Here is a 13,171-nt window from a genome sequence, read left to right as displayed (position 1 = left end):
GGTGGAGGATTGAACTATCCACGTTCGACTATGATATTATGTACAGGCCGGGAGCCCTTAATGAACCCCCAGACGCCCTATCACGGGGAATGTGTGCCAGCATTCATACGGACAAATTACAGGGTCTCCACAACGACCTCTGTCACCCAGGGGTCACCCGACTATACCATTTTATAAAGTCCCGCAATCTGCCCCACTCCATCGAGGAGGTCAGGGCAATGACCAGAGCCTGCCGCATCTGTGCGGAATGCAAGCCTCGTTTCTAAAGGCCTGATCGTGCACACCTTATCAAAGCCACACGGCCATTCGAGCGCCTAAGTCTGGACTTCAAGGGACCCCTTCCCTCTGCCGACCGTAACGTATATTTCCTCAATATCATTTATGAATATTCCCGCTTCCCCTTCGCCATTCCCTGCCCAGACATGACCAGTGCCACGGTCATCAAGTGTCTCTGTAATCTATTCTGCATGTTTGGCATGCCGAACTACATACACAGCGATAGGGGGACGTCATTCATGAGTGACGAGCTGCGCTAGTTCTTGCTCTCGAAGGGGATAGCCACTAGCAGAACCACTAGCTACAACCCCCGGGGTAATGGGCAAGTGGAAAGGGAGAATGCTACTGTTTGGAAGGCTGTCACGTTAGCATTAAAGTCAAAAGGCCTTCTGACCTCCCGCTGGCAGGAAGTCCTCCCAGACGTGCTCCACTCCATAAGGTCTCTGTTATGTACTGCCACTAACGCTACCCCTCACGAAAAGATGTTCGTTTTCCCTCGGAAATCCACCTCGGGCATATCTCTACCCGCGTGGCTGACGTCTCCGGGGATAGTACTATTGCGGAAGCACGTGAGAGGCCATAAAACGGACCCCCTTGTGGAAAAGGTACAGCTCCTCCATGTAAACCCTCAGTACGCCTATATCGAATACTCTGACGGGCGAGAGGACACTGTTTCCATAAAAGACCTCGCTCCCTCGGGGAGCGGAGAGAACAATGGGAGACTACCCAATGAAGACCTACACTACAAAGAGACAGGATGCCCAGAGGTATCAATACCCAACTTTAACTTGGAGGACACTGCAGATAACCTGGAAGACACTGCGGAGGCCCGGACAGCGGAGAAACCAGAATCCACTCCCCTAGAGGCACCCCAACCGGCTTTGCGCCGATCACTGAGAACTGCAAAACCTCCTGACAGACTCACTTATACCAACTTTTAAGAAACATCACCCCGATGGACTAAATCTATAGAAGGGGTGAATGTAATGAAATCTGTTTGTCTTGATCCTGTATTCGTTTTGCACTCATGTATATTACCCTCCCCCACTGTGTATAGTTTCACTTCCTCTTTCCCGACTAACCTGGGAGGTTCCAGGTCTTGGCTCTTGGCTCCGCCCCTGACTTCTCTTACATAAAGATCCCAGGATCTGTATGACTCATTCCTGTGAACCAGTCGGCGTGTTGAGATGTTAGCTCTGATCTTAGTGATTAAAAGCCAACTTGTTTAAGTCTATAACTTCTAGTTTTGTGGTTATTGAAGGCCCATCACAAGGATAAAAGCCAAAGACAGGAAGGAGAAAAACAAAAGTGGCAGTCAGAGAAATCAACGGTTTAAATCAAACATGGCCACAGTAAATAATAATTCTAAAAGGTTTTGTGTCTTAATGTGAGCATTCGTAATAAGGTGGATGAATTAGCTGCGCAAATAGAGGTAAACGAATATGATACAATTGGGATTACGGAAACATGGCTCCAGGGTGGCCAAGGCTGGGAACTCAACATCCAGGGATATTCAACATTCAGGAAAGATAGGCAAAAAGGAAAAGGAGGTGGGGTAGCATTGCTGGTTAAAGAGGGGATTAACACAATTGTAAAGAAGGATATTAGCTCTGATGATGTGGAATCTGTATGGGTAGAACTGAGAAATACCAAGGGGCAGAAAACGTTAGTGGGAGTGGTATATAGACCTCCAAACAGTAATGCAGAGGTTGGGGATGGCATTAAATGGGAAATTAGAGAAGCGTGCAATAAGCGCACAGCAGTTATCATGGGTGACTTTAATCTACATGTAGATTGGGCTAACCAAATTAGTAACATACTGTGGAGGAGGAATTCCTCGAATGTATACGGGATGGTTTCCTGGACCAATATGTCGAAGAACCAACTAGAGATCAGGCCATCTTAGACTGGGTATTATGTAATGAGAAAGGATTAATTAGCAATCTTGTTGTACAAGGCCCCTTGGGTCGGAGCGATCATAATATGATAGAATTCTTCATTAAGATGGAGAGTGAAGTAGTTGACTCAGAGACTAGGGTCCTGAATTTAAATAAAGGAAACTACGATGGTATGAGGCACGAGTTGGGTAGGATAGATTGGGGAATGTCACTCAAAGGGTTGACGGTGGATAGGCAATGGCAAACATTCAAAGACCGCATGGATGAACTACAGAATTTGTTCATCCCAGTTTGGCATAAAAATAAAATAAAAAAGGTGACTCAACTGTGGCTAACAAGGGAAATTAGGGATAGCATAAGATCCAAGGAGAGGACATATAAATTGGCTAGAAAAAGCAGTAAACCTGAGGATTGGGAGCAGTTTAGGATTCAACAAAGGAGGACAAAGGGATTAATTAAGAGGGGGGAAATAGAGTATGAGAGTAAGCTTGCAGGGAACATAAAAACTGACTGTAAAAGCTTTTATAGATATGTGAAGAGAAAAAGATTGGTGAAGTCAAGCGTAGGTCCCTTGCAGTCAGAATCAGTGAAATTTATAATGGGGAACAAAGAAATGGCTGACCAATTAAATACATATTTTGGTTCTGTCTTCACAAAGGAGGACACAAATAACCTCCCAGAGATGTCGGGGAACATAGGGTCTGATGAAAGGGAGGAACTGAAAGAAATCAGTATTTGTAGGGAAACGGTGTTAGGGAAATTGACGGGATTGAAGGCCGATAAATCCCCAAGGTCTGATAATCTACATCCTAGGGTACTTAAGGAAGTGGCCCTAGAAATAGTAGATGTATTGCTGGTCATCTTCCAACATTCAATATACTCTGGAACAGTACCCATGGATTGGAGGGTAGCTAATGTTACCCCACTGTTCAAAAAAGGTGGTAGAGAGAAGACGGGGAATTACAGACCGGTGAGCCTGACATTGATAGTGGGGAAAATGCTAGAGTCCATTATAAAAGATGTAATAGCAGAGCACTTGGAAAACAGTGACAGGATCGGACAAAGTCAACATGGATTTACAAAAGGTAAATCGTGCTTGACTAATCTATTGGAATTTTTTGAGGATGTAACTGGTAAAACAGATAAGGGAGAACCAGTGGATGTGGTGTATTTGGACTTTCAAAAGGCTTTCGATAAGGTCTCGCATAAGAGATTAGCGTGTAAAGTTAAGGCACATGGGATTGGGGGCAAGGTATTGACTTGGATAGAGAACTGGTTGGCAGACAGAAAGCAAAGAGTTGGAATAAACGTGTCTTTTTCTGAGTGGTAGGCAGTGACTAGTGGGGTACCGCAGGGATCGGTCCTTGGACCCTAGCTATTCACAATATATATTAATGATCTAGACGAGGGAACTAGATGTAATATCTTCAAGTTTGCAGACGACACAAAGCTGGGTGGGCGTGTGTGCTGTGAGGGGGATGCCGAGAAACTCCAGGATGATTTGGACAGGTTGGGTGATTGGGCAGAAGCATGGCAGATGCTATATAACGTGGATAAATGCGAGGCTATCCACTTTGGTGGCAAAAACAGGAAGGCAGATTATTATCTGAATGGCAATAGATTGGGAGAAGGGGAAGTGCAACAAGATCTGGGTGCCCTTGTGCACCAGTCGCTGAAGATAAGCATGCAGGTGCAGCAGGCAGTTAAGAAGGCAAATGGTATGTTGGCCTTCGTAGCAAGAGGGTTTGAGTACAGGAACAAGGATGTCTTGCTGCAGTTGTACAGGGCCTTGGTGAGACCACATCTTGAGTATTGTGTGCAGTTTTAGTCGCCTTATCTGAGGAAGGATGTTCTTGCCATGGAAGGAGTGCAGCGAAGATTCACCAGGCTGATACCTGGGATGGCAGGAATGACATATGAGGAGAGATTGGGTCGATTGGGCTTATACTCGCTGAAGTTTAGAAGAATGAGAGGGGATCTCATTGAAACTTATAAAATTCTAACAGGACTAGACAGACTAGATGCAGGAAGGATGTTCCCGATGGTCAGGGAGCCCAGAACCAGGGGTCACAGTCTAAGGATAAGGGGTAAGCCATTTAGGACAGAGATGAGGAGGAATTTCTTCACCCAGAGAGTGGTGAACCTGTGGAATTCTCTACTACAGAAGGGCCAATTCATTAAATATATTCAAGAAGGAGTTGGATATATTTCTTAAGGCTAAAGGGATCAAGGGATATGGAGAGAAGGCAGGAACGGGGTACTGAATTTGGATGATCAGCCATGATCTCATTGAATGGTGGAGCAGGCTCGAGGGGCCGAATGGCCTACTCCTGCTCCTATCTTCTATGTTTGTATGTTTCTTGCCTACCCTCTAAAGTATGTGTGGTGCCAGCCTCTGAGCTAGTGCTTACAAGGGTCAGATCGAGTGATGGTGCATCTTGAGGTAGGCTGGCTTCTCTTGCTGAAGTAGCAGAGGTGTCTACATTTTGAACACCTGAAATGAAAGAAAGGAACAAGAGCTAGCTTTTACTGTGAAGGGACAGCAGAGCGAGATGAGTGGCTGGTGAAAGCAGCTGCAGTTTGTCATGCAGAGTGTGTAGGGAGAGATAGAAGTGAGAATGGAAAAAGAGGATTCAGTGTGAAGAAACCCTGTGCAACGTCTCCTCAAGCATTGCCACTCACCACAAATGTGATGAAATATGCCATTCATCACTCATCTGTATTCTCTGTGTGATTGTGCCTGTGACTGTGGTTTAGTTTCAGTTTCATTTCCCTTACCTCAGTTCCGTTTCCTCACCTTGTATTGTATTGTGTGTAGGGCTCCGCCCATACCTGGCCCCTATGTAAGCAGGCTCAGCATGCCTCTCATCCAGTACTGCAGACCTCTGGATGGAAGACACCTCTCCACTGTGTGTTACCTTCTAAGTTAATAAAAGCCTTGTTTTGTTCCGCTAACATTGAGTCTCGGATTTATTGAGGCACATCAATTTTATTAACTTACTTTTCAACACAATGGATCAACTCTTGAAACCCGAACGTTTGGATTTGGACCAGCATGCTTCGGACGCATCGGCACGCTTCGGACACTGGTTTATGTGTATGGAATTCTTCCTGGACAATTCCGCAGCCGTCACAGGCGCTACGGACGCTGAAAGTATGAAACTCGGAATCCTGAGGAATTGGGTAAGCCACAGGGTTTACCCCCTCATCCAAGACGCCGACACGTACCCGGCCGCCTGCGACATCTTAAAGGCGCATTACCAGCAGCCTACGAATGAGGTGTATGCTAGGCATCTGCTCGCTACTCGCGCACAGCGACCTGGGGAATCGCTGGATGAGTTCCTAGTCACCCTGAAAACGCTTGGCAAAGACTGCAAGTGCCAAGATGTAAAAGCCGCAGTGTACACTGACGAGCTTGTTCGCGATGCCTTCATCACAGGCCTCAGCTCCACTTACATCCGGCAGAGACTGCTGGAAAAAACGGGATTGGACCTGAAACAGGCTGTGGACACAGCGCGATCCCTGGATGTGGCCCAGAGAAACTCGGACGCCTACTCTTCAGCCCGCGCCGCCCACGCCGCCACATGTGCACCAAGGGCGCCGCCATCTTGGAAGGCATCTTCCCCGCCCGGCAGCCCGACACCGTCGGGGCCCCGCTCTCCCCCCAGAAGCCCTACGACAGCCGCGACGCGTCGGGGACCCAACTGCTACTTCTGCGGGCAGTCAAAGCACACCAGAAACCTGTGCCCGGCGAAAGGCACCACCTGCTTTAAGTGCGGTAAGAAGGGGCACTTCGGGAAGGTGTGCAGAGGGAACCCCGCCGGAAAACCCGCCACCGCCGCGTGTGCGCCGTGGGAGCGGCCATCTTGGACGCCATCTTGCCCGACCTCGTGGGGTCCGCCATCTTGTGAGCAGACAGCGTGGACGCCATCTTGTCTCGATCAGGGCCCTACAGTGGCATCGGTCACAGTGGACCAGACCAGGCCGCACCCGCTATCCAAATCAATGGTGGACATCGAGGTAAACGGGTGCGGGGTTAAATGTTTAATTGACAGTGGAAGCACGGAGAGTTTCATCCACCCTGAACTAGCACAACAACTCTCCCTAAAGGTGGTCCCTACTCGGGGTACCATCTCTATGGCTGATAAAACCCAGACATCGACCATTATGGGTTACTGCACGGTACAATTGTCCGTTAACGGAACTGTATACGATAATTTTAAAAATCATGAAGAATCTATGTGCGAGCGTGATCTTGGGCCTGGATTTTCAGTGCCACCACCAAAGCATCACGCTCAATTACGGTGGGTCCCAGCCGCCCCTCACAGTGTGCGGTCTGGCTACCCTGAAGGTAAAGCCGCCTTCGCTATTCGCGAACCTTACCCCTAACTGCCGGCCAATAGCGACCAAAAGCAGGAGGTACAGCTGGGAGGACAGGCGGTTTATCGCGACCGAGGTAGACAGGCTCCTGAAGGAGCGCATTATTGAACGCAGCAACAGCCCGTGGCGCGCCCAAGTGGTGGTGGTAAGGGGTAGCGAGAAGAAACGGATGGTGATCGACTATAGCCAAACGATCAACAGGTACACCCAACTAGACGCCTACCCGCTACCCCGCATATCAGAAATGGTGAACCAAATCGCCCAATACCAGGTGTTCTCCACCATCGACCTCAAGTCAGCGTACCACCAGCTCCCTATCAGAACAGAGGACCGCCCGTACACCGCCTTCGAGGCGAACGGACGCCTCTACCAATTCCTCAGAGTCCCCTTTGGGGTGACGAATGGGGTCTCGGTCTTCCAGAAGGAGATGGACCGCATGGTCGATGACCACCACTTGCAGGCAACCTTTCCCTACCTCGACAACGTCACCATCTGCGGTCACAACCAGCAGGATCACGACTTGAACCTCGAGAGGTTCCTGAAAACCGCACAAAAACTCAACCTCACCTACAACGAGGACAAGTGCGTTTACAACACCACGCGCCTCTGCATACTAGGCAGCGTGGTGGAGAATGGGGAAATCGGACCAGACCCCGACCGATTGAGCCCCCTACGGGAGCTGCCCCTGCCCAACACTCCCAAAGCCCTGAAAAGGTGCCTGGGGTTATTTTCTTATTATTCCCAATGGGTCCCCAACTACTCCGACAAAGCCTGCCCCCTCTTGAAGGCATCCTCTTTTCCGCTCTCTGCTGAGGCCCACGCCGCCTTCAAAAGCATTAAGCGGGATATTGAGCGGGCCACGCTACAGGCAGTGGACGAGAACACTCCCTTTCAAGTGGAAAGTGATGCGTCTGACTTTGCCTTGGCGGCCACCCTCAACCAGGTGGGGCGGCCCGTAGCTTTCTTCTCGAGGACCCTCCAAGGGCCCGAGATCAGACACTCCTCCGTGGAAAAGGAGGCCCAAGCCATCGTGGAGGCAGTGCGCCACTGGCGCCACTACCTAGCCGGCAAACGCTTCACCCTACTTACCGACCAGCGGTCGGTAGCGTTTATGTTCAATAATAAACAGAGGGGGAAGATTAAAAATGATAAGATTCTTAGGTGGCGGATCGAGCTCTCCACCTTCGATTATGACATCATTTACCGGCCAGGGGCCCTTAACGAATCCCCCGACGCCCTCTCACGAGGGATGTGTGCCAGCGCCACCGGGGATCGGCTACAGACCCTCCACAACGACCTCTGCCACCCAGGGGTCACGCGGCTGTTCCACTTCATAAAGTCCCGTAACTTACCCTACTCGATTGAGGAAGTTCGGTCTCTGACCAGGAACTGCCGCACTTGCGCTGAGTGCAAGCCTCGGTTCTACCGCCCAGATAGAGCCCACTTAATCAAAGCTACACGGCCCTTTGAGCGGCTCAGCTTAGACTTCAAGGGCCCCCTCCCGTCCGTCGACCGCAATGTTTACTTCCTGAACATTGTGGACGAATACTCCCATTTCCCATTCGCCTTCTCCTGCCCAGACATGACCAGCGCCACGGTCATTAAATGCCTCAACAGCCTGTTCTGCCTGTTCGGTATGCCGAGCTACATCCATACGGATAGGGGGGCGTCCTTCATGAGTGAAGAGCTACGTCAGTACATGCTATCCAGGGGGATCGCCACGAGCCGTACCACCAGCTACAACCCCCGGGGTAACGGTCAAGTGGAGCGAGAGAACGGGACAGTATGGAAAGCAGTCACTCTAGCTCTAAGGACCAAGGGCCTCCCTATCTCCCGCTGGCAGGAAGTCCTCTCAGATGTGCTCCATTCGATACGGTCGCTATTGTGTACTGCCACTAATGCCACGCCTCATGAACGAATGTTTGTCTTTCCCCGGAAATCCACCTCAGGCGTATCCATGCCGTCATGGCTCTCCACCCCAGGTCCGGTATTCGTGCGAAGGCATGTGAGGGGCCACAAGACGGACCCTCTCGTGGAGTCAGTGCACCTACTCCACGCCAACCCCCAATACGCGTATGTCCGGCACGCCGACGGAAGGGAGGACACCGTGTCCATAAAAGATGTCGCCCCAGCCGGTAACGACAACAACCATGACAACAGCAGCAACAACGGTCACAGCAACTCTTACCCACCCACTACTCTTTCATCACCCCCGGAAGAACATCGACCAACGGTACCCCCACCAACTACCCCTTCAACTGTGACTGTGGTTTAGTTTCAGTTTCATTTCCCTTACCTCAGTTCCGTTTCCTCACCTTGTATTGTATTGTGTGTAGGGCTCCGCCCATACCTGGCCCCTATGTAAGCAGGCTCAGCGTGCCTCTCATCCAGTACTGCAGACCTCTGGATGGAAGACACCTCTCCACTGTGTGTTACCTTCTAAGTTAATAAAAGCCTTGTTTTGTTCCGCTAACATTGAGTCTCGGATTTATGGAGGCACATCAACAATCATATTTCTCTCCCTGCCCATGGTGGCCAGCATGTTTTCTTGCATAATGGAGAGGATGTGCAGGCAGGCCTAGCCTCCTCTGGTGGCGGCTTCCTGGATCAGGTTGTGCGTGACCTTCTCGTGTGAGGTGTTTAGAGAATGTGCCTGTCAAGCTAGAACAGTTGGTATGCTGTGTGTAAGATGAGGTGTGGGGAAAAGAGAGCTGCGATAGCGGTGAGTGTGTATATATGAGAAGGAGGTGAAGTGATGTGTACACAACAAAAGTTTCTGTGAATTTTGTCCTGTGTTTTGTCCCCAGTGGAACAGCAGTCCAATTATACACTACTGCTAACTGCACACAAGATGCCACAAGTAAGTACATAAGATGTTACTGATACTTTTCTGACAACTTACCTGCTTATAACACAAATGACCATTGCAGTGCATAAAATCCACTCAGCAGAAATATGAATATTTCTTTCTTCATGTAAGAAAATTACCAAATTTGATACTAGTACAACAAATGGTAAAACTAGGACCATCTAAAATGGGGAACATAAAGCTTCGTAATTTTAAATGGCCTTTTCAAAGTAACTGTACAAATGAAAACAAATTACAATTAATCATCTGAAAAGGTACGATAAAAAACACACCAACAAAAAATCTTACAAGTCTCAGCCTCAGTTGGTAGCACTCTTGTCTATAAGTCAGAAGATGTGTATTCAAGCCGATTATGGGTTCAAATCTCATTCCAGGACATGAGCACGTAATCTAGGCTGATATACAAGTGCTGTACTGAGGGAAGACTGCATTGTTGAAGTGCTGTCTTTTGGATTAGATGCTAAACCAAGGCCCCAACTGTCTGGATCCCAATACACTATTTGAAGAAGAGCAAGGAGTTCTCCTAGTGTACTGGGAAACATTCCTCCTTTAACCAACTCCACCAAAGCAAATTAACCACAGTTGCAGTTTGTGCGACCTTGCTGTGTGCAAATTGGCTGCTGTGTTTGCCTACATAACAACAGTGATTTCACTCCAAAAGTAGTTCCCTGGCTGTGAAGTACTTTGGGACATCCTGAGGAAGTGACAGGTGCTATATAAATGCACATTCTTTTTATCAGTACAAGAAACTTTTATTTGGTGGTTTTGGCAAGTTGTATTTAAGGCATCTATAAAAGCAGCCAGGCAATGCAAGTCTGGTTATAATTTTTTTTATTGGAGTGTCTAACAAAAATAGTTCCTGCATACATGATGTTCAGTAAATTGGTTTTTGTCACGGGCTTACCTTTTAAGTAAATACGAAGGCGATATTTACATTCCTTAAAAGCCCCTACAAGTCCAGCCAGGTGAAAGATAAACAATCTTAGAAATGTCAAAAATCCAAGCTATTGAAAGAGGAAAGTAGATATAAGTTTTTTAAATAAGATTATACACTGCATGTTGGCTTTCAAACAATAATAAAATCTTAAAGAGCTATGTCTTTCATTGTAATTTCTTTCATTAAAATGTGTTTTTTTTTAAATCACTAACTATTGCTCCTCTGTACAAGTTTCACTGAGACCCGCCATGTCAGATCTGCCAGCTAGAAAGACACGCTTGAATGACAATCTCTGGCTATCAGCCATTTAGATTAATAAAGTATCAATTCAATACCAATATTGAACCTAAATCAAGTACCGGTTATGGTACGAATATGACAATCATTTCTGTCAGTACTTTATTGTGCCTTTACAAACAACTAATAATAGCCCCCATGAAGCAACATGTGGACTCATCGGAGTAGGAATATTTGATCTCAGGAAAGAGATGTATTATACCATTGTATAAAAAAAAGTCACTGAGGTCCACTGGACCCAGGAACAGGACAGTTAATTGACCTCCTGTTGTTCATGACAAGCTAGTGCCTTCCAGTTCTCTGGAAGTAGGTTCGTAGCCCATCTCTCCTGCCAAAGAACGATCAATTAGGAAAGTGGATAAATCAGAGCCAATTATGTTTTCCCTGTGTTTATCCGAGGTTAAAATTATTTGTGTATGGTCTCCCTTTTTGAATAATTGTGCACAAAATGGGGCAGGGTGCACTGCTCCAAGTATTGTCAGTTGACCTTTGGGTCTGTTCCTAGGCTGGACTTAATGGTGCTTGGGTCTAGAGGGATCTGAATATCTCCCTGCCCCCCACCTCTTTTTCTTGTAGTGGGGTGTGGGGGTAAAGCATTGCCATGGCTGAAACTACCCCTTTCCCATGCTATTTGATTAGTTGCCATTTTCCTGATTTTTATTCTCCTGAAGGAATGAAGTCAATTTGTCTACTTCAAATGCTTGTTCTTTCTTGTTGGACTGATCTTTGAAATCTTGAAAATCATGCTCAAGACATTTCTGAGTGTGAATGCCATGTCTTGTTGACCCAGCCACTACTATCAGTATGGGACCTGAATAAGACTTTTGTAGTTTTCTCCAGCTCAGTCTTTATCGAGGCTCTCACCACAATACTTTGTGTTTTAGTTCATATGATCTTTCACCATTACTGTTGAATGGCTTTACTGTGCCTCAGAAACTTGTCTGTTCAAACTTGTACCTAAGTTTGTTATTGTTGCAATATTGCTCTTATGCTGTAGTGTGATGTGACTTTTTTTATTCCCTCCAGTCCTACAACACTCTCACCGCACCCAACTCTAAACTCCTCCCACTCTGACCTCTTGTACATCCCCTCTTTGCTTTGTCTCTCCATTGGCGGCCATGCCTTCAGCTACCTAGGTCTCACTCTCTGGAATTCCCTCTCTAAGTTCCACCACCTCTCCAACCCCTCTTCTTCTTTAAAACCCTTCTTAATATCCACCTCTTTGGCCAAACTTTAGATCACCCATCCCAATCTTTCCTGTGGCTTGGCGTACTTTTTCTCACTTATGTCTCTGTGAAGAGCCTTGGGACGTTTAACTATGTGTAACGTGTTTTGTTAATTTTTCTTTTTTATTGCTATTTTTATCTTACATGTTGTACCTATTATTGAGGAATTGAAAAATTCCAAAAATAAAAAATGTAATATTTAAAGTCACTAAGAGGACTATTCACACTAAAAGTAGCTCCCTATACCCTTTAAATGAGATTTATCTTTCCTCGGTTACCAAATGATCAAAAACTTTGTCCAAGTAAATTCGTTTTTACATATGAATTAAACTCTCATGTACTTTAACATATAGGCCAAGAGTTTTCGCTTTGGGCGCAATCGACGATCCGGGCGCAAGTTGCCCTCAAAATTGCGCTAGTTTTCAGAAGTGTTATTTTTGCTCAAGTTTCCGCTCAAACTCATTTGCATATCACCAAACATAAAATCTTCCATGAACCAGCGCAATTGGGCAGCGTTATAGAATGTATTTTTTTTAAAATTTGCATTAAAAAATATTCCTTGTTATATTTAACAGTGGTAACATGGTAGTTTTATTAATGCAGCAGAAAATGGGTTTCTAACAAAAAATAAGCATTTTTAATAAGAGTGTCTAGTCCACCACCCAATTTTAAATAACTGAAAATGACTTTAAAAAACTGTACAGAACCATTTTCTAGAACATTAGTGTACAGTAGTCAGTTTCTTAGAAAAGTAAAAAAAAATAGTATTTAAAAGCTTTTAAAACGTGCCTATTAGTGTCCTTGCAGCTAAAAAGCTTAATTTTAAGAGCCTCCTCGAAGGCCCGCAAACGGACGCAATGAGCGGAAACTCGCCGTGGCGATTAATTCGATTGGGGCATGACCAGTTTTGTGCGTGGGGCCGGCTTCGAGCGCGATGTTTTTTAAACCATCATAAAAGTCGATTTGTGCTGGACGTAATTTGTGCTGGAAATTTCTTGACCTTTTTGTGCTGGTTTGGCTGATTTCAAGCAAATTGCGCTGGAAAAAAAGCACAAGCTAGCGAAAACTCCAGGCCATAGTGATTTAGAAAACCTTACAATTCTACATATCTTCTATCTATATATATAAAGCGGTTTGTCTCTCTGTTTGTCTGTTTGTCTGTCTGTCTGTCTGTCCGCTATACACTCAAAAGTTATAGAGCGTACCTACACACATGTTATATCAAAAGAAAGCTTATCATTAGGGGAGTCTAATAGGCATATTTACTTTTTGGTCAGACAAAAATTGT

General features: G+C 46.4%; 1 protein-coding gene across 2 annotated transcripts in view; it reads right to left on the bottom strand.

Annotated features, from left to right (window-relative positions):
* tmem232 (transmembrane protein 232) overlaps nucleotides 1–13,171 on the bottom strand; it is a 209,380-nt gene that overhangs the window by 168,651 nt on the left and 27,558 nt on the right. For both annotated transcript variants that reach the window (XM_085987412.1, XM_085987420.1), the window contains exon 6: nucleotides 10,328–10,427. In XM_085987412.1, coding sequence (XP_085843538.1) covers nucleotides 10,328–10,427 — 100 coding nt within the window. The remainder of the gene's footprint in view (nucleotides 1–10,327; nucleotides 10,428–13,171) is intronic.

Source organism: Somniosus microcephalus, chromosome 1, assembly GCF_052327205.1.
Source record: "Somniosus microcephalus isolate GS21.2 chromosome 1, FLI_Smic_1.0, whole genome shotgun sequence".
NCBI lineage: Eukaryota > Metazoa > Chordata > Chondrichthyes > Squaliformes > Somniosidae > Somniosus > Somniosus microcephalus.
The sequence above is the reverse complement of the archived record's forward strand: the minus strand, read 5'-3'. Positions and strand labels throughout refer to the sequence as shown.